General features: G+C 41.3%; 2 protein-coding genes across 2 annotated transcripts in view; one reads left to right on the forward strand and one right to left on the reverse strand.

Moving 5' to 3' along the window:
• The window catches only part of INPP5F (inositol polyphosphate-5-phosphatase F), a 38,692-nt gene extending 32,410 nt beyond the window's left edge, over positions 1–6,282 (forward strand). The window contains exons 16-20 of the mRNA XM_014886778.2: positions 868–939; positions 1,034–1,107; positions 2,295–2,423; positions 3,160–3,247; positions 3,707–6,282. Of these exons, the coding sequence (XP_014742264.2) occupies positions 868–939; positions 1,034–1,107; positions 2,295–2,423; positions 3,160–3,247; positions 3,707–4,820 (1,477 nt within the window). The 3' untranslated portion in view covers positions 4,821–6,282. The remainder of the gene's footprint in view (positions 1–867; positions 940–1,033; positions 1,108–2,294; positions 2,424–3,159; positions 3,248–3,706) is intronic.
• A 1,447-nt stretch (positions 6,283–7,729) lies between these two features.
• Positions 7,730–22,128, reverse strand: MCMBP (minichromosome maintenance complex binding protein). The gene is made up of 16 exons (XM_014886781.2): positions 21,891–22,128; positions 21,165–21,250; positions 19,440–19,580; positions 19,092–19,133; positions 18,550–18,651; positions 17,936–18,065; positions 17,164–17,315; positions 16,366–16,466; positions 14,416–14,585; positions 13,491–13,614; positions 12,252–12,369; positions 11,449–11,614; positions 9,577–9,710; positions 8,881–9,045; positions 8,411–8,499; positions 7,730–8,107 (listed from the first exon to the last, which is right to left on the reverse strand). Exons 1-16 carry the CDS (start codon positions 22,111–22,113, stop codon positions 7,981–7,983), a joined length of 2,070 nt encoding a protein of 689 aa, XP_014742267.2. The 5' UTR covers positions 22,114–22,128; the 3' UTR covers positions 7,730–7,980.
• Between the last annotated feature and the right edge of the window lie 16 nt (positions 22,129–22,144).

The raw sequence follows: 22,144 nt of genomic DNA on the forward strand, positions 1-22,144 counted from the left end.
CTAAAATTGATCAGCTGCTGCTCTCACACCTCTTTGTTAATTACTACTGATGCTAAAAGGTTTTGATAGCTGATGTGTGAACAGAAAGCAAGTGGACAGTTCTATAGGACAAGAGTACTTGAAGGGTTTGAATACTTGAAAAGGGAAAAGTCCTATAAACATGTGCTTTTCCCAAAGTGCCATAAAAATGGTGCATGCTGGAATCGCCTTTGAGACATTGTCTGGAAATGGAAGCATTTGGTTAATATTGCCAAAATGTGGCAGGTGCCATGAAGAGAACTTGTAGAACTAAGGGTGGTTAAAAGGGAGTGCTTGAGGAGCTCTTGTTCCTTATTGCTTTATAGAGGAAGTGTAACTTGATTGATCAGATGGAATCCTTGGGAAATGCAGCTGGACAGTCTGGATTTCTGTTCATGGAAAGTAATGGGCCTAAACTCTGGACTTAACTCCTTACAAAGTTCAGAGTTCAGGGGCCTGCAAGAGAAAAAGTGGTTAGATCTTCTACAGGTTAAACTTCAGCATCTGAAAATAGCAGAGCAAGTTGTTATGACAGCTATTCAGGGCACAGACTCATCACCCTCACTGAGTCTGAGGTATTTTTCCATTTCTCTGGTAGCATTTTTAATAGCTTCTGGGCTTTTTATTTTTTTTCTTTGACCTTTTGCTGACGTATTTGGTGACTTCAGGTTTGAGAGAGAGTGTTGCTTACATGGATCCATTTGATAACACACTGTGATTGAAACTTCTTGTAACTTGTGTTCAGCTCTTAAAGGAGTGTCCCCAGAACACAGTGAGCATGGGTTACAGCTCTGCAAATAAATAAATAAAACAAACCTTCTACCCTGTATTTATTTTTCTTTCCTTCAGTCTCATCGATGCCACCCATAGGGATGTGGATGTTCTGCTTTTACTTTCAAATTCTGCCTACTATGTGGCCTAGTAAGTTACCACTTTACCTCACTATGTGTAGTTTATTTTAGTAGCTTTGCTTTAGATTAGTAAGAAGCATTAAATTCTGTTTCTTTTTTTCTAGTTATGATGATGAAATCGACAAAGTGAATCAGTACCAAAGGTTAAGTCTTGAAGCTCTGGAAAAAATAGAAATAGGTAAGAAAACAGTCACTGTGTCTTTTTTTTTTTTTAATGCTCTTAACAATGGCTTGAGCACTTATCAAAGCATCCTAGAAATGTATTGAAGCAGCAGTCCTTGAGCCCATCTAGAAATGGCCCTTCTGGCTGATAACAGATGCCAGGCTCTTCCTACTGCAGGAAATGGGAGCTTTGATCACTGGAAGGGTTCTAAAATTTTCCCTCTTTCAAACTCCTAAAAGAACCATGGAGTCATCCAAACATTTCATTACTTATCAAATGGCAGTAACAATTTTGCCAGCTTCTGTAATGAGTCATGGGTTTGTGCATTCAGTGCTGTCTTCCTTTGATCCAAACACAGCAACTGGCTCAGAATTTGTGCTTTAGATCTGTTTCATAGCTTTGTAAAACTTTTCTCAAGGGCTGATAACAAACATGCTATTACAAAAGTACTTTGTCATGCTGATTTAACTTATTTCCTCTAGAATGTAATGTCTGCAGGCTAAATCCAGCATTTTCTGCTGGAAGCATTACAGATGTGATGTCTTTGAACCATGACAAAGGTGATGCAGTTGGAGAGAAGGGAGTTTGTGACCTCCTGATGGAGTTGAATCCTCCATTACACAACACACAGTGATTTCATCATCTGACTGTAACTTTCACTGTGCCTGTGCAATTTCTAAGAATTTGGGGGAAAGGTCTCCCTCACTTGTGTATTGTGGAGATTTGTATCCTAAGGTACAGAACAGAGTGAAACATCTACATCCACACCTCGTTTAATGCCATAGATTATGCAGTGCACTGAAGAGTTGAAGTACTTGGTCTAAATCTTGAAATTTCAATTACATCCTCTTGATAAAAATACTGGCTTTCCCTTTAATCCTTGCAGGAGCATTCCCTAAAAATCTCACAGGATGTAAAATGTAAAACTTTTTTTTCCCTTCTGTTTGAAAGGATGATCTGCAATAAACAATCAGGCTGATTGTAATAGACATAGAGTCTAATTGCTTTTTGTAAGTTATTGATTGTTTAGTTAATGTGAAAATCTTTCATTTAAAGTGTCTGTCCTGCTCTAATGAAAACATGAAGCCTTTTAGGCTGAAAAGGACTGTCAGCACTTACATACCCTTAGGTGCAGGCTGTGCAGAGTCTCTTTCAGTGTTTGGTTAAAGATTTCTAAAGATCTCTCCTGGTTTCTCTCTCAGGGCCTGAGCCTACTCTCTTTGGCAAGCCCAAGTTCTCTTGCATGAGGCTGCATTACAAATACAAAGAGATGAGTGGATATTTTCACACTCTCAGGGCTGTGGTTCGCAGCCCAGAAGAAGATGGAAAAGGTTTGTATTCTTTGTAAAAGTTTTAGACGTAGAAGTTTATTCAGTGTATCAGTGTTGCTCTAAAAAACACTTGTTCCATTGCTCTTAAAATTCATCCTTCTTCAGAAATCACTCCAATAAAATCCAGTTACGTGAAGTGGGAAAATTTAAAAACCCGCTCAGATGTTACTGTTTGAATAGAAAGAAACATAAGTTTCAGATACAGCTTTAAAGCAAAGCATCTCTCTAGAACTAGAGTAATTTCCCTATCCAGGTCTTTACTGCTCCAAAAACTTAGAAAATGAAATTAAAATTAGCTCCTAAAGAGGTAAAAAATTTGATTTCTTTAGTGAAATCAATGTCTGGAAATGTTCTTGCTTGTTGTTTAACTAGATTAAATGAACACTAACAAGGGAAAAAATATCACTTCATACCTGGAGCACTGAGTTTTGTCAACAAGGATTAGAATAAATGAAGTTGCTTCTCTTCCCTCCCCAGATAAGGCAGTGTGGCAGTGATTTGCTCAATGCTGAGTATTTAAGGCTGAAGGAGAGTTTGTTCTTTAGGTTTGTTTTGTAAACTTTAAATCAGAATTGCAACTTGTAGGGCACAACTGCTGTGTGGGGTGAAAAAAAAAAGGCAATAAACCCAAGCAAACTTAATTATGTTAAAATTAGACCTGTTTCTTTGTAGACTGTGGAATATGGGCTTTTAAGGGTGTTTTTAAGGGTCTGATAGGCTACTGCTTGGATTTCAGACACTCTTCAGTGCATTGCAGAAATGCTGAGAATCACAAAGCAAGCAATGGGAATGGATGTGCCCATTATTGAGAAGAAGCTGGAGAGGTGAGTACCTAAATGATGTGAACCTTCTGTATCCCACATTTGCTCTCAACTCAGCTGCTTCCTCCAGCTGAGCAGAAAGTGTAGCAAAAAAACCCTGTTATTTTTTACAGGCATTGCAGACTGAATGCTAAATCTGGCTACTGAGTACAGCATACACAAAGTCAGGGTTAAAAAAATGGAGAATTCAAATCCTTTGTCATCAGAAACTAAAGTGCCTGCAGAAACTGCCTGTTCCCCTTGTTTGGCTACTGTTCAACCCTCCTTTGTTTCTGTTGGTTTGAGCTTGATAAGCTCATATGGGTACAACATTATTATGTAAAAATAGGATTACATTTATTATTTATGTAAGAAAGGGTAACTTAGGAACTAAAATATCCATCTCTGTTACGGAAATAGACTGGAGGACAGTGAATTCTTGGTGCTTTGACTGTACATTTAAAGATCCTTTTCCTCTTCTAGGAGGAGCAGCAAACCTCATGAAGACATCATTGGCATTCGGTCTCAGAACAGAGGGTCCCTGGCCCAGGGCAAGAATTATTTACTGAGCAAGTTCTCCTCCCTCAATCAAAAGGTGAAACAAACCAAGTCCAATGTAAACATCAGCAACCTTCGGAAGCTGGGCAGCTTTGCCAAACCTGAAGTGAAAGTCAACTTTTTAAAGCCAAATTTGAAAGTGAATCTTTGGAAGTCAGACAGCAGCCTTGAAACTCTGGAGAATCCAGGGGTAGATCCGAAAGCCCCCAGCGAGTCTGACACAGAAGCCTCAGACAATGACTCGTTCCACTCCGATGACTTCCTGAGCAATTCCAAATCGGATGAGGACTCGCAGCTGGCGGGTTCCCTGGAGAACATCGGCCCCACAGACTATGTGCTGCCCAGCTGTGGCATCATTGCCTCGGCCCCACGGCTCGGCAGCCGCTCGCAGTCCCTCAGCAGCACGGACATGAGCATCAGCATCCCCGTGCCGGCCGAGTGCCAGCACTGCCAGGACGTTGCCATGCCTTGTGCTGACGGTGCAGAGCTGCAGTTTGCTAAGCCCGTGGATGTGTACTGCCAGAGGTTCGTGCAGGATGCCCAGAGCAAGGGCTGCGATGTGGTGGAGCCTGAGGCTGGTTCTCAAGAGCCCCATCACACGCTGACCCAAACCAGCAGGAACGCAGCCAGGAAGGCAGAACCTAAGGCTGAAGCTGTTGCAGACATTCCCTCCAGGCCATCGAAGCTGGATGTTCATTCTTCTGAGCCAAATCCTCAGCTCTTGGCTGTCGGTGGGCCTGACTTCAGTAAATCCCACAGAAGCCCTGGATCAGTGTCTGGGAACCACGAGCCAGGACTCCACACCACTCCTTCCCCTGCTGACGGCAGCAGCAGCAGGGCCGTGTCTCCCTTCGCTAAAATCCGCAGCTCCATGGTCCAGGTTGCCAACATCACCCAGGCAGGATTGACTCAAGGGATTAATTTTGCTGTGGCAAAGGTCCAAAAAAGCCCTGCAGAACCAGAAGCTTTAAATGAAATCAAACAAAAAGAACTGAGAGAAATGTTTACGCAATGCCAGACACGAATAATTCAGATCTAGTTGCTCATTTGGGAAGTGTTCTTCTAGCTGTGGCTTCTAATAAAATACCAGTGACATCAGGACTATTGTGGCGTGAACTGCTACTGGATACTGGGATTGATAACAGGTAACTTGTTTACAAGCAGTGAGAGATGCAAATGAATTTGGTTCTGACCAAGCTTCAGAATTCCCTCAGGCAGGTGAGACAGAACCTGTATAAACCATATTTAAACAGGTAGCTTAGACACTGGGATTCAATAAGCATGCTGTCTGTCTTAGATGTGTTGCACAGTTATTTTTTGAGACTAATTTTGTAGCTCTTCTGAATTATGTAGAAAGTATTTATACTCAAAAGATGATACTGCACTTCTCTGACCTTACTTACCTTGCACTACACCAGCAAAATAAAGTACCGGTAAATTACATTTTATTTATTTTTGGACTAGTATTTTTACTTGTTTTCATTGAAGTTCTAGATGCAGCTCTCTATGAATTGTGCCTCTACAATGGGAACCGATGTGTTTTTGTTGAATTTGAGTATGTTAACCAGAAAGTAAGATTTCTTTTCTATCCTTTTCTTTCCTGACATCCTGGGACACTTTCATTATAGATAAAGCTTAAAGACCCAATCTGGAATACCTACAATCCTGCAGTGCAAATTTCTTTTGTAGATTGGTTTTTTTCCTCACTTGTTTTGAGGTGAGGGGAAATGAAGCAAATGTCTTTGAATTGTCTTGCCCGTGTTAAAGCATTTACTTTTCTTTCAAATTCCAAACTCTGCCACTTTGCTCTAATTTTTTGTCTCTGTAAAGCAAGACAGATACTTGCCCATCAGGCACTGCGTTCCTCTGTGCTAGGATCCTCTAAGTGTTAAAAATGATGCAAAATCCCAACTGCAATCTAAAGCAGAAGGCCAGTGCACTGCTTTGTAAGATCAGGGTTGCATTAGAGCATAGCTGTCAGCATCTACTCAAGACCAAATTCGTGACCAACTCCAGCTTTGCACCTCGCAGGGATAAAGCATCCATTTCTGTGTGTGTGTCAAAGGATTACATCTATTAAATGCTCCTTTCCCAGGAATGCCTTGCCATGCCATTCTAGTCTAAGACCTTGTCCAGAAGCTGCTGTGAAGCAGGACCTTCCTGTGCTGTGGTTTGTGACTGTAACCACCCTGACAGACCCAGTGCCTCTGTCCTCGTCCCTGTACTGTAGATAGGCTGCACGTGGTGTCCCCACAACGTCGTGTCCTGGGCTAGGGTAGCTCTGTGTCTTAGGACTTGTACTGTGTCTGAAATCATTTATCACCTGAAACTTTGATAAACAAATTTGGTTTATTTATTTTATTAAAGTGATGTGGGTTTGGGGTTTTTTTTTTTTTTTTTGGAGTGTCTACACTTGTGGCTATATTTAAAATTAAACTACTGCTGTATTTTAATGTGAGCAATATACATGAGATATTTTAATAAAAAAAGTGGAATCAAAAGATGGGTTTGGTATGTGATGTTAAGGGATGTGGGACTGCAAGGCTCTGGGAGTTTATTTCAAAGTTACAAACATGATCCCCTGCTAGTCATGATTTCAGTTCTTTATTGTCTTAGAATGGTGCTGCTTTTCTGGGCAACTTGTACCACAGCCTCACCACACTCAGAGGGAAGAATTTTTTCATCTTTTATTTAAATCTACCCTCTCTTAGTTTGAAGTCAACACCCCTTGTCCTGTCCTTGTCCTTCTCCAGCTCAATGTCCTTGCAGCTTGGCTCCATCCCTGGCTATGAAATATTGGAGATGGCAATGTGCACAAAACCATCCCTGAGGCAATCTTAGACCCCAGCCCTGCCTTCCAGCCTAGCTGCCTTTTGAAGAGACTTTGTTTCCTTCCCCATTTCTTCAGTTGCTTCGCTTCACAGTAATGCAGCACAAGTCAGATGAAACCATGAATATTCCTTTTTAGTTTAAAAAAAAAAAAAAAAGGAGTAAGCTCTAAGTGATTTGAAATGGCACCAAACTTGGCTCAAGTTTAGGATACAGAAAAAATGTTTCTCATAATAAGTACTCATTATTGTGAAGAGACAAAATATCCAGATCGGCTTGGCTGTACAGCAAACCCTGTCATGTGTAGAACAGGAAAATGCCATAAAAAAGGAGGTTCCTGTCCCTGTGATTTCAGTCAGCAGAAAGCACTAAGGGGGTCTGAGCTTAATGAACCTGGCAGGAGCCTTTTTATCTTGTTCTGAACAGGACTAATTAAAGCAAAATGAGGAAGTGGTTCCACCACATGTTCCTGCAGGCTGTTTCCACACTGCCAGTCTCCCTGGATTACTCCCAGCATTTCACTCTTTAAGCCATCCTTGGTAAATGAGTTCTGCAAGTCTAAGGGGCCAGCTCAAACTGCACAGCAACAATCAAGGATGGAGAGACCATTCTTAATGCATGTTTCAATGTCATTATCCAAACCATTTAACCACCCTGCAGTACTGCCAAGGTAAAAAGTAAAGATATATTTTGTATGAGCACAGGAGTATCACACATTGTCCAGTCAATGTGGGGTTTTTTTTACAAAGCTGTACCAGGATAAAGCTCATTGGAGAAATCTGAGAAGTCATGGTCTGCTCTAAGCACAAGGCAAATATATTTCATACCTGAGCTGGTCATGGGTAAGATCAGATCACTGCTTGGTACCAGGCTGTGATATCACTCTGATGCTGCTGCTCCTCTGAATGTGATGTGCCTCAGCTCACAGAACAGCACAGAGAGTGAAGTCAGCACCTCCTCCAGCTGCAGCTGCTGTCCAGCTGAGAGCTCTGATCCTCACAATTGAGCCAAGCAGTAATTACAGCACAAATGTACTCCAGAACAGAGCCTACCACTGCTCTGTATGAAGGGCTCTGGCTTAAATTTCCTTATTACTAAAGAAAGTAAGTTTACACAACCTCAGTATTAAAGTTTAATATCAAACAATTTGCTCAATGTTACCAATTTTCAATTACAAAACAGGGTCCAAAAAAATTCCATAAAATATGTTTAGGTGGCTGAACAGAGTTAAGTGTGTTCAGACCGCAAGGGTAAATATCCATAACTTTTTGGTATAAATTATCTACAAAAACTGGTATAAACAATATTCCAATCTTAGTATGGGTTCCACCTAGGATTAGAGAGATTTTCAGGGTGCCATCCAGCAGGTGTTAAAGTTCATTGCCATTGACACATTTCTGCTGCTGCAGCCGGGCCTTGCGCAGCGCCTCGAGCTGCTTTGCTCTCAGCCACCTCTCCCTCGACAGCGTCGTCTGCCCCGCGCTGAGAGACAGGAACCTGGGGGAGCACAAAGAGCCAGTCAGGACAGCTCCTGCAGCTACTGCTAACCCAGCACAGCTCCAAGCCAGCTCTCTTTCAGTATCCCGGGAATTAGAAAGCATGGGAAGACAGTAGGGAGGGAATACTTGGCCTCACTAAGAGGAACAAGGCAGAGGAGATTCTATCTGGCTGGTGTCTTGGTTTTATTGGTTAACCCATCACAGCTGGTCTGGCACAACTCAATTCAGCTGCAGACCTGGTGCTGGCTCCATCTGCAGCTTGTTGGGAAGCCCTGAGTGGTGACAGCAGCACCACACCCACCTGGCCACCAGCAGCATTTTGTGCAGGTCGTCGGCCGTGACGCTCTCGGGGTTGTTCTTGCGCATTTCCACAAAGTCTTCTTCTACTGCCTGGAACAACACAGCGTGGAATTATGGAGCAAAACAGATCGGCACCACGAAACAAGCTTTTGAGGAGCTGAACACTGAAACAACCTTTAGATTTCAATGTTTCAACTCTGCTGTCCCGAAGTGAGCCTGAGCAAAACCAGGCTACTTTTCATCTTCGAAAAGAACCCATTTTCCAAATGAATGTTAGAAAGCAGGTTACATGTGCTGTTTCTTATCTGTAATAAATTCAGTATATACAAATCCATGAATGCACAGTCAGGATGCTGTTTGGCTTTTGTAAAACTTGAAGGAGAATCACAGACAGGAAAATACAGTAACTGTCTACTAAGGTGCTTTCTATCCAAATACACTGTTGAAAACATATGAGAGAAGTGTCCATACCTTGGTCACCTCCTCAGATATGCTGTAGTCCAGCAGCCTCAATAAACTCAGGTAAATCCGGAATTTGTTCAGCACGGAGGGCAGCACTGCAGTAAGGAGGCTGCTCATGTACTCTTCCATGTTTGGGGGAATTATCTGTGGCTGTAAGTGGACTTGGCAATCTGACTGAAAGAGAAAATTACATTTCATCTCTTTCCACATCCCACTGTTTTCTATTCCAAGACTAACTTACTCTCAAAAGCAGCAGAAGTCATTATTTCTCAGAATTAAGGTAAGATACAATTCTTCAAACATTCCTCAGCTCACATTTTGAACAGCTCACAATTCAAGCTCGGTGGACAAAGCTGGAATGTCAGAGAGCAGATGTTTGCAAGCTCAGGGTAATGCCACATCTGTGCCCATCCCCTCAGAACCCACCATGGCAGAGGGAGGCTTTGAGAGTGGCACCTCTCTGCAGCTTTACCCATCCCTGGGTCCTTCACCATCCCTGTTCAGAAAGGAGGAGGGAAGCTCCATCTCTGTGTTTTCCCATGAACAGTTTTCCAGCCACGAGGGAGAAGGCAGCAGTTACTGCCAGTGTCACACCCTCTCTGGTCACAAGACACATTTCCTGTCCCCACTCGTCCCTGGCAGGGCCTGCTGTGAGCAGCAGCTCCAGTGACAGCTCCCCAGCAGAACTGGAAGCCCATCCCATACCGGCAGGAGCGAGCGGCCCTCGGAAGTGATGAGAACATTAATGTTGCAGGGGAATTCCATCCGGTGGTAATTGAAGTCATACTCCACCTTCTGCCAAGTGATCAGGTTACCCAGAGCTGTCAAGTTATGGACACCTGCAAGAGCAAGAACAAATTCCCTGACCACTGGATCAAAACAAATGTCAGCCCTGATTTTTGTTTGCCATCTGTCTTTGATTCCTGCAGTCATTCTGTTCCTTCTTGTGTCTGAGGTGTCTTCCAGAAACAACCACTTCTCAATGTGAATTAAAACTAAGAATTCTTGATTTCAGGCCTAAACTTTGTCTGGCTTAGTACATGAGTTTATAGCTCATTTTTTCATTGACCCTACAAAGCCAGGTATCTATTTACAGAGAAAAACCAAAAAAGAAAGCTCTCCTCAAAAGCAGAAAAACACTACCAATTTAATTTTGCCATTTTTTTTAACAGTACTCACTCACCTTACCTGGAATTAAATTGTTTAAAACATAAAATGTTAAAATTGACAAATTAACTGGTCGACTCCTGGAATTCTCTCTTCGAAATACCAACATGTACCTGAGGAACTGAATTTCTCTTCAGCAGTTACTGCATCAAATGACAAAACTACTGTTATGGTTTTGCCTTTAAATAATTAGTAATAAGTCAGTGTATTGTAAATAAAGGCAAAGTTAGCAAATGAGACAAATTTAATCTTAGGGTTGACTTGTGGGACATTTTCCCATTTGAAGTTTCTAAGCTGTAGCTTCCAAGAGTTCCAAACCAACTACTGTATCTGAAGACACTGCTCTAGGATTAAATTTTGTTCCTAAATTCAGTAGAAAACAATATCACATTAGCAAAAATGAAATAAAATTAACAAGGCTTTTTTAGCAGCAACTTTCAATACCTAAAATATTATTTTTTCACTAAATGCTGTGGATTTTTAGATATTACAGAGAAACATTTTAGAAAACCTATAAACCAGCACAGCAAGAGCTCTCTCTAAATAGGAGTTTATCATATTTTAACAGTTTTTTTGGGAACAGACAATACAGAGCTTGTTACTAGTTTTAGTATTTTCTTTAGCAAAATTTCGTTGCTTTACTAAAGCTAGGTAACAAAAAATACTGAAAACTCAAAAGCAATTGAATAATTTCAATTAGCAACTTTTAAGAGCAGTAATTAAAAAAACCAAAGCAGCTTTCTCAAGAGAGCCTTTTTCTTTTAAAATTAAGTTACTTGCAGTGATCTCCTGTTGTTGTTTCCTAGAATCTCCTGAGTTGGAAGGGACCCACCAGGATCATTGGGCTCCAACTCCTGGCCCTGCACAGGACAGCCCCAGGACTCACCAAAGACACCTGTACTGTGCATTCTCCAGGTACTGAACTTGTAAATGCAACTCAGCTCTTTTATTTGAGTTATAATTAAATTAATTTCTAAACCTCTGCTGAAAGCATGCTACACAGTGCTACATCAGCTTGTAAGATAGAATCCCCACTATTTTTAACACAGTAATAGCAATCTTCAGTTTTTAGCTGTGTTCTCAGGGATGGTTTCCAGATACACCAGTAAAAGTAAAGAGCATAAGGCATCAGCATATGCTTTGCCCACTTCATGCACCCTATCACAGGAAACTGAAAGGCCACTCCAATGAATCAGAGTTATTTTGGTAATAAAGAGTTCTCCCAATTTTTCTTAAGTTGGCTGAGAAGGCTGCAGGAAGCTGCTTCAAAGCAATGAGATAGGATGTAGAAACCACAAACAGTTTTGCAATAGACCCCTCTTATGAGCGGGACAAGATTATCACCACTGTCTTAAAACATAGCAGCTTTTACCCTCCCAAATGAGAGTCTGGACACCAAGAGCTGTGTACCTGCTGTGTCCAGCTGTCCCTGCTCGAGCTGGGTCTCATCTATGACCAGGGAGGTGTTGCTGGCCAGCTGCAGCAGCCCACTGAGCAGGCGATTGGCCGTGTAGTCCTTGCGAGGGATGAAGCGCGAGTGGTTCATGCTCTCGATGCTCATCCGGAGGTGGTAGGACTGCAAGGACAAACAAACCATCAGCACCTGTGCTGTGCTCCAGCTTCCCCAGGGAATGCTGCTCCCTGCAGCTACAGCTGGGCTGGGAACCTGCACAGTCAAACAAAACCTGTCGCTGCAACACTTCATCCTAAATATCTAAATGCTGTATACTTAAAGATTTCCCAAAGGAAAATATTGCTGTTAAGAATTCCTATCAGCTGTTCTTCACATCTAGGATGAGCTCAATAATAAATGATTTATTGCAGCAATACTGTTAGTGTGACCCCAAATTGAATTACTGTGGCTTTTCTGCAGAGCAGTATCCACAAACTTGAGTAAACCCTAATGACACCATAATTAAATGGCCCAAATGTCTAAACACATCAAGCCAGAAAGACTAAATAAAGCATGCAGCATCTGCCTGTCAGTTCAATACCTCTGAGGAGAGGATTTCACTGCATATTCATCCTAAATTATGAGGTACACAGGCTTCACACACAGGCCAGCCATATCTCTATCATTAGAGATCTCATCTCTGCTATCATCTATCTGCTCATATCTGAATGGGGAGCAGGAGAACATTTCACCAGCCTGCCTTGACGTGGTGGAAGCAGTGAGAGCCCTCTTCCCCGAGGCTGCCCAGTGCAATGCTTACTGCTGGCACCAGCTGCTGGATGAGGCGGTACAGGTGCTCCGTGAAGGCGCTGCTCCGGGGACAGCCGCTCAGGTTGACGGTGAATTTTCCCAGAGGAAGCACATCCCGTCTGGCATAACTGCACCAAAACCAGCACAGGTTAGGCAAACACCTGGCTAACACTGGATACAGGTGTCATTCAGCTTGAGCATTGTGTGGTGTCTCTGACAGCCAGCAGGATTTCAGAACACTGCGTGTTCTGAAGGAACAGTGCCCAAGGAGCCGAGCCAGGCTGAAGCTGCTCCTCAAGCCTGTGCAGCACCACACAAAAGCAGTAATTTACAGTGCTTGGCATCCTGCAATGGCCTTCCAGACGTTCTGTTCTCCTTGTACTCTGTTGTTACTCAGTGAGCACACTTCATTCTTTTCCTTTCTGGTGCCCAATCTCAACTTCCCTCCTTATCACACTTGTTCATCTATCTCCTTTACCTGCCCTCAGCTTTCCTCTCCCTCTTCTCACTGTGTATCTTCTCCCCATTCTTGACAACTCTCAACCTTTCTGTGATACCAGCTAAGAGAGAAAATACAGTCTAAGCGTTGGAACATTCACAGTCCCACTAAAAAGAATGAAAACCACTCATTTTGATTTTGAAGACTAAAATGACTAACATTAAATTTGCTCCTGACAACTACAATGGCTGAAGTTTCACACTGAATATTTTAATGAGTCAAAGGATGCTGCTCTTTCACACAGAGATAGTTTAAATCAACATAAGAATAAATTTCTATCCCATGCTAAATTGGTCAGTTGAACTTATCATTAAACAGGTTTACATTTAATTAAACAAATTCCAAGAATGTACCTTTCAGTACCTTAGCAATAACTCCTGCAGTCAGGAAATGCTTTCTTTGGGAAGTCAGTGGCATGTCCTACTCATTAGAAGAAGCCAGAGGCAGAAAGATGTTTTCATACCTCTGTTTCAAAGTGTCATGGTGATTTTGTCAGTTCTCAAAACAGCACTGACCAGATACACTGCCATAAAACTGGTCTTTTGCCAATATTTACTGTTATTTCAGACACTGAAATCTGCCTTTGTATGTATTGTGACAGGACAACTCTACCTGGACTAAGTACTACTGAAATAAGTATTATTTAAGTAATTTCTGCCATTTATTTGCAGACTGGTGAAGAACCCCATAGGAGGAGATGTCTTTTAAATGACAAACACATACATTCTCAGCACACATGTAAATACTTACACTGTAGAGATGAGATGCAGTATCAGGTACTCAGCAGCCAAACTGTCTCCCAAGAGGGCATGGGTGAGGAACCCCAGCAACTCTGCTCTCACTGGTGACAGCTCAGACATGAAATTAGAAACAACTGGAAAAAGAACGAAGAAAAATGTCAGAAAATGTTGTTATTTCTCACCCTCTTCCCTCTAAATAAATTTGACTTTCTGTCACAGTTTGAAGAAAAATATTTATTCCAAAGCAGTCTAGGAAAAATAAACATTCATTGGTTTTACCAACTGGCTTTGGATAACCTGAATCACTCAACACTTCCTTGGAAATGATTTTTTTTTTAAATTTGATATTGTGTAATGCATTTCCAACAGGCTATAAAGTGTAGAGCCAAATTTCTAAAATCCATAGCTGCTCCATTTTATATTAAAGGCAGAAAAAAACCTCTTACATATTGCTTAGAACAGGCAATACAAGTCACTCAAGGAAGAAAGTTATAAATATCAGAGGTCTGCAAGCAATAATTCAATAAAAAAATAACAGTCAAACAAGGCAGAAAGCAGAATTGCCTTGTTTTGTGCACAGCATTATGAGTCTCTATATTATCAGTATGTTTCTTATTTCCAGTATCACACTAAATTGGAAATCTAATTTTCCAGCAATTCCCAAGTCAGTTTGAAAACAAATCAAATCTTATGGCTGAACAACTTGGTAAAATCCTGGGGCACATAGAATGCAAAACCAAACTCCACATAAATCACGTTTATTTCAGCCAAATAAAAATGTAAACATCACATAAACACAAACATCTGCATCCTGTGCAGCGTTGCATGGTTCTTCCATTTAACAAGACTGAAATTCAAACCCTGCTGTTGAGGCATTTGCCTCTGAGCAAAGCAGTTCAGATGTCCTGGAAAGTGCCCAGAGTTCACACACTCACAGGTTTTACTCTCCTCTTCGTTAAGGCAGGCAGGCAGCAAGGGGTTAATGTGTTGCAACTTCTGTGCCAAAATGACGTGGATCCTGGGCACTAATGAGGCCGGGGGGCTGTGCACTCTCTGCTCCTCGGCCGTGTCCATGCACTCCATGGGATCAAGGCCTGAGCCGTCCCTGGGGAGAGGGCACAGCACAGCTGGACTTAGAAACATTCCAGGGGAATTTCTCTCCCTCTGTCCCCGAGCAGCTGGAACCAGGCCAAGAACAGAGGAACAAACAGCATCCACTCCCAGCTCCTCCCACATTCAAACTACCTTCTTTAGGAACTTTATAAACACCAGAAATACTGAATCACAACTGCATAATGACATGTTAACACCACAGCAGGCTTGACCCAAAATATCTGGATTCTATTATTTTCAGAAAATAATCAAGTCATATTTTTCTGAAGAGAAAACCAAACAACCCAACAAAAAACCCTATAAAACCAAACTCTCAGAACCAAACCCTACAAACAAAACCACATATATTATTTGTTGCACCACTTAATAGGCTGTAGCTTCAAGTAAAATATTACACACTGTTCTGTCCAGCCTGTACTGAACGAAGTCTAAACAGCAGCTTTTAAAAAAATAAGGTCATTTATTACATTTGTCTCTGTATGCACATGTGGGATTTTCATACCCCACCAGGTTCTGGAGCCTGACAAGATCTTCTAGACACACATCAGCTCTAGACAAACATCACAGCTCTATCACTGGCTGAGTAAAACAATTGTGAATAAATAAATTCTAATACCTCTGCTGGAACCTGGAGGTATTACCTCTTAACTTCAGAGTTCAGATACACAAGCTTTGCTCTCCCTGAAAATGTCTTACAAGATTTCTTCCAAGTGGTTTTTCATTTTCAGAAAGTAAAATCCCTAAAGTGACTCTATCAGATGACAGTAAAGTTTAGCACAAATTTCTTGTACTGGTTTTAAAAGCTGTCAGGCTTTATAGCTTCAAAGCCACTTCAGCAGTTCATCCACTCTTTCCATTAAATGAGATTTCTTTTTGTTTGCATTCAAAATACTGCTAAATACCACCATTTTGTTTTCTTGTTACAGAATGACATAGGAAAAAACCCACAAGCACCTGTGACAGAGCAACTGAGCTGTCAGTCTGGGATTAGCTGTCACACAGATGATAACAAAAAGCAGCTGACCAGGCTGAGTTAATTTTTAAGAAGCTGGCGCTATAAAGGATTCACATTGCACTCTGGGTATTGTACTTGCCAGACAGATAAACAAACTCGCCAACAGAAATGTTTCAGAGTGCAATGGTTCAAGACATCAGTGGTATTTTTGTTAGATTTTGGTCAAGAGTTTTATTTTGAAAATTGATTTCTCACGTCTTGGATTAGTTTGTATTTTGTCAGGCAACGAATTGCAGAACAGCAGGTGAAAGTTTCTATCAGTGGATTAACAAGATGAGATACCTTAATTAATAAAAAAATCAATTTTTTAACTCATTTTGATCACTATCATTATACATGCAGACATGCAAACTTTTAAAAAAATATTCTTCAGAAATGTTTACATTTCTGGTAATAACCTTCATGGACTTAAATTACTTCAAAAGGACATGTTATAGCACTTCTTTGAAAGCTTTGTTCATTATTCACTTATTCACTGAAAGTTTAGCTGACATGAAAAGCACAAAACATTTAGCTATTGAAGCATTTTCTGCTTTACAGACTGTACAACAACCTAAAAAAAGATGCACTGGGTATCCAAGGATATGGATGTACCAGAGCACATTGGACTTCAGTTTCCAGGATGCTGGATGTAACACTTTCCTCATCAAGCTATTTTTAAGTAACAAAATTCACTTCTTAAGCATAATTATCATGCACTTACACATTTCCTTGTCTGCTCACTGCAATAAAAACCTGCATGTCAAGGCAGCCTTACCTCTCTTCACTGTTCACAATGCTCAGGACTGGGTCCACAGACAGAATACCAAACACCTCCAGCACATCATTGACTTTGAAGCTCTCCCAGCTCTCATAGACCTGCCCCAAACAGAAAAAAACCCAAAAACGTAGGGGCAGATGGGTCAGGTGCAGGACAGACAAAATAAACTCAGGATTCTCAACTGTGGACTGAGAACAGTCTGAGTGAAGAGGTCTCTCCTTGCCCTCAGTGTCAATAACCTTACACGGGAAAAGGGAGTTTTATGATTCCATGCTTTTTCTATTGGCATTCTTCTCCACACAAGGGTAAACAACTGTATTCTACTCTGATTCATCAAGATTTGCTGAATTAGAGAGAATACAATACAGCAACAGCAGAGAAATTTTGTGATAAAGTTTCATAGTAATATAGCATAGTAGTGAATCAATTTCAAATTCAATACACAAATGTGTGGTTTATTGGTTTTACAGCTTGGTTTTTCAGCTGTTTTTCAATTAGAGGAGATACCCTAAAAGAAAAATACCAAGGCTCAATACCAGCTGCAATCTAATACTGGAATCTTTTAAGCTGAGTGTGGTGAGAAGGTACAAGCTTTAATAAATGCTGCTGAAGGATTCCAGCAATTCAAATGCAGCACTCAAGAAGAGAAACATTGTGTTTACAAAGAGAAAGAATGTAATTAGCTCTAGAAACAAAATTGTGGACTTGAGACACAATTTCTGTGCCTACAAACCACTGCAAGGCTGATTGTGTCTGCCTCTCTGAGAGCACAGCCCTGCTCATCACTTCTCTCACCTTTACAAGACACGCTGGTCCCTTCTCTCCTGGCAAGGGAAAATTTAGGTCAAGTGGAGGGGAGCAGTTGGGAGAAATGACATGATGACCTGCAGAAGCTTCTGTTTCTAATCTCTTTGGCTCCACACATCCATGGATATCACCTCCACTGCCTGAAAAACACAGGATTTGCAGGCTTTTCAAACAAAAATGCAAAACTGAACAACTTTTTTCAGTAAACAACACAGAATAAAACTAATTTAACAAGACATCTGAGACATGAATATTTAATAATGCAATATACTTGACAGAATATACTCTTAATGTGAGAAGTGTCACAAGTGCATGTTTTATGTAATCAAGTTAAGTGTGAGAGAGAGTACTGGCAAAGATCTATGTGTCTTGGAAACCCAAACATGGCCAGAAATCTGATTTTCAAAATGCAGTGTTTAAACCAGGGGAATGATTTTTTTTTTCTACAGTCTATAGGACTGCAAAAGTAACATTTTTCTGCATTTCATGTTTTTAAAAACATGTCAGAATATTCATAAAAAACAGTTTATATTAAAAATCTCTCTAGATTATCAGCAAGTCATTCAACACACATATAACACTGTAGGCTCTCCCATACTCCTTCAAATCAAACCACTGACTCCAACAAAGCCTCCAAATCACAAAGGCTGCGACAACACTAATAATTAAAACAGCTGCAAATATTTCAGTTTTTAGCAATGAATTTTGGACAAATTCTGGAAAGGTAGCAGAAAAACTATTCATCAACAGCAACTCTTACCCGTGTGCTGCTCCTTCTGTTTGGAGGGATGCAGGTCCATGTCCTCATCCTCCTCATAGCTCCTCTTGTGGCGGCTGGGGGTGTAGGAGGTTGAAGGGCTCACTCGGGCTTGGCTGGCACTGATGTAGGCGTGGGGTTGTGGGTTAAGGAAGCCACAGACTGAGCAGGGAAAACTCACCCACACTAAGGTTTAGTTGTCTTTTTTTTGAACAAAATCCTAATCTTAACATGCTTAGCTACAGGTGTTTTATAGGAGACTCTCACTGTGTAACAGTGTCCTGCTGTAGAAAATGACAATGGCTCAACTGAAGTTTCTCTTTTCTTAAGCAACTGGAGATTAACAGAAATTTTCAAGACTCTCCCAAGCAAAAATGTCTTCTAAATCAAAACAAATGCTGCTAGATTCATTTGCATCCTCTTTATACATATTACACACCATCAACTTTCTACATCTATTACCTCTCCAGATTAACTAAATTAAAATATTTAAAAAAAAGAAATTAAAAAAAAACCATATATCCTTAAACCTAATTGAAATCTCCTTAAACCTAATTGAGATTAGTTGGTGACCTCTGATTGCATAACGAAACACTGGCTCAGTCAAAAAAAGATATTTCTTTCACCCATGCTGATTCACCAGGCACTGGAACACAGTAGAAAGTCTGTCTCTCCGAGGTGACTGTTTGTGAGGAGTTCAAATCAATTTCCTGCTGAGGCTGGAATCCCAAGAGAAATTTTGTTAAAAATCTGATTACAGTTTGTTTTTTTTTTCAAATTAACCCCATAGATTCAGTTACTCAGCCAGAAGACTACATAACTCAGGAAAAAGTGAATATATGTTTTGATTCAAATTGCACTGCACTTCCAAAAGTAACTGTTTTCCATAGCAGACAGTTTCAAGGTCATGGGCACTCCCCATTCCACTCAACCAAAACAAATTTTAAATACAACAGAAACAGCTGGAAGCCTGCTGAAATTAGAATACCAGTGAGCAGTTATGAATACTCTGCTTTACAAACCAAAGATTAATTTTGCATTTAGAGCAGTATCTTCAGGAATCCATTGCCAAGTACCAAAGAAGCTCTGTCACACTTATAAAACTGCAATTTTCCATGCAATATTTCTTCTCTAAGTTCATATAATTTATATAACTTACCCCACATTCTGCCACATCTCTGTATTTACCAAAATGCAAAACCTGTCAAGAGGGAAAAGACAATGCAATCATTCTGTTTCTGACAGCATCCTGAACATGAATCACACCAAAATCACTGCAGTCCCAAGTCCCTCACAGACATCCTGGCAAAGCTTTCATCATATTAGCATTTTCTATCACTGAACAGAAATGTAAGAAGTTATGTTTTACTGATGCCACTGGAGCTGAACACAGTTACTATCAGTGTCCAGACTCCATAGGTTTAACTCACAAACTAGAGAAATACAAGGACCAGAAGGAGGAAAATGACAAACATTTGCTAAAACAGTAAATCACTATTTCACTTACACGTGCATTTGTGTTTGAGTCGACTGTTTCATACACTCCCATGTAAAACTCGGGATCAAACATATCTTGAACCATGCAGCGAAATTTCACTAAGCTGTTGGGTTTTAGGTAATGTACAGGAACATCATTCAGTGATGGAACCTGTGAAAAAAGAGATTGTTTTATACAACTGGTATATATTGAGCAGTGCTCTGAAGTAAGCCAAAGCCAGCACAAAAACTTAATTCTTTGGCCATCCAGTTTATCCTCCCCCTCAAACCCCTATATAAATAGCACACTTATTATTTCTGAGTGCACCTCCCATCCTAATCTAAGCAGTAACAAAGTATCTATGCCAACACCTTTCTGCAATGGCTGTTAGATAATTGTTACAATTATCAGCCACTTAACAGTTCCCAAATTCTTCCAGTCCCAAAAACACCAGTTCCAATACTGGATTATGAAAGAAGTGGTTATAAGTCACTGGAACTGTATGAAAACTGTACAACATTCAAAATCAACTTCTGAATTTAGAATTATTGCAGCTTCAGGATTAAACAGAATTTATCACTTATTTCTACTTAACAGCACTTCCACCATGTGCTATGTACCAGCAGTAGTAGAGCAATTTGCATGCACAATTTCTTATAACAACAGGCCCTGGAAAACCTGTATGTTAATTTCCAAGTCCACATTGGGGAAGTCTTTTTCACACAGTTTTACATGACAATGGGAAAATAGAAAAAAAATCGATGCCTAAGCATGTGGTATAGCTTCAAAGAAAGAGACTCTATATTAATAGTTTTCTAAATTTGAAGATAAAATCTTTGTTGAAAAAGCCCACATCCAACATTAAAATGCAACAAAAACCTTAAGTGGCCCTATAGAAAGTGGCATTTTAACAGAAGTATATACTCTCATGCTTTTTTTGAGTAAGAAAATATGATTTTCAATTCCTTCTGATGCTGTTAATTTTACACAGTGTTGCTATTTACGCTTGGATTTAAGCTACCATTTAGTACTAAGTACAGAATACTTTCACTGACAGAGGAAGAAAACAATTTTCACCTGTTTTTAGTCATAAATAGAACAGACTTGATATGAAAGTTTCTAATCCCCTCATCAGTCCCATTATGTCATTTCTCCTACAGCCTTTTAGAAAAGTACCAGCTTTTGAATTCAACTGCACACATTTTATTTCTAAAACCTAAAGCACAGCTTCTTTGCTAAACTGCACAAACTAGGCCTGTCCCAGCCCAATAAAGCACAGTTTTATTAAGAAAAGCATTTTTCCCTTAAAACCTGAAGGTCCAGGCAACCATTTATTCAACCCACACAAGTTTGCAGCATCGTGATAAAAGCTCCTGAGAAAGGAGGTTTATAACCAGCAGCTGAGCAGCTCGTGGTGCACACTGAGGACTCACACTTCCCCAAAAATGAGAATATTTGTCATCTCCTGCCATCTACTGACTGTGCTACAGAGTGGCAGCACCCAGCAGTGATGGCCTGGGGGAAGGAGGGTGCTGAAGGCAAGGATGGATGGGCTGGGATTTCTCATCCTGGCTTTGCACTCAGGTTAAAGAAGCCGAGGTGTAAATTCCACATCCCAAAGCCTGGGTTTGAAATTCAGCTGTGCACTTATCATGAAACGGCAGGACTTATCAAAAGCAAGTCAACGCAAAAAAAAGTAAAAAAACCATGAAGCTTAAGAAAAAGTGTAACTCGAAAAGAAAAAAACACTCTTACCCAGTTAGTAGCATTATTTTCTTTTAATTTCTCCTTGAAGTATTCGGTTACCTTCTTCTCCCAATCAGAGTTTGGAACATTTTGGGCTAAAAAAAACCAACGTATTTATGCGCCTATTAGAACCACACGAGAGACTTTTATCCAGCATTCTCCCAGCGTATCAAACAAACTCAACTTTCACCTCTATCTTAGGAAAGTAAGTGCATCCTAGACTAATTTATTCCCCTTGCAATTCGAAAGTAAGTATATCCTAGACTAATTTATTCCCCTTGCAATTCACTAATTTCTCATTTCAAACCCTTACAGGCCAACCAAGAAGCACAGAGCCATTCTTGGAAGCGAGGGAAAGCTCCACAACACCCCAGCGGGAAAAGGCAGAAGCCGAGGCACCGCTTTCCGTGCTGTGGAGGCTGAGAGAATTTTTATTTCGCTATTCTTTTAGTTCAGATCAAGCCCAGCACGGGAACAGCCGCGGCTGACGGCACAGGCAACACTAGCGCCGCTCGGCAGAGCGTGCAGAGCACGCGTTGTCGCCGGAACCCGGACAGACACGAGATATAAGAAGCACACGCTGTATACAAAATATATACGATATAAGACAGATGTATAAGGTACAGAGCCGGCCTGGCCGCTCTCCCGCCACCACCCCGCCAAGGAAAGCGCCGTCCGGTTCCGGGCGCCCTGGGCGCGCTCCCGCAGCCGCGCAGGGGCGCGGGCCCGCCTTACCGAAGATGCCCTGCACAATGCTCAGGGGGCTGTTCAGCCAGTCACCCACGCACGGCATGGCGGGGCTGTCGGCACCCTGCGGCCGCCGAGTCCCGCTCCTCAGCCCAGCGCGGGGACCGCCGCCGCTTCCTCCTCCTCCTCCTCCTCCTCCTCCTCTTCCTGCGGGAATGGCGGCCGGTCCCGCCTCCCGCCCCTCACGGCTGCGCGCGGCCGCCGCCGCCATCTTGGGTGAGGGCGGAAGGGGCCGGGGCAGG

This window comes from Sturnus vulgaris, chromosome 8 (assembly GCF_052056855.1).
Source record: "Sturnus vulgaris isolate bStuVul1 chromosome 8, bStuVul1.hap1, whole genome shotgun sequence".
In the NCBI taxonomy this organism is placed as follows: Eukaryota; Metazoa; Chordata; class Aves; order Passeriformes; family Sturnidae; genus Sturnus; species Sturnus vulgaris.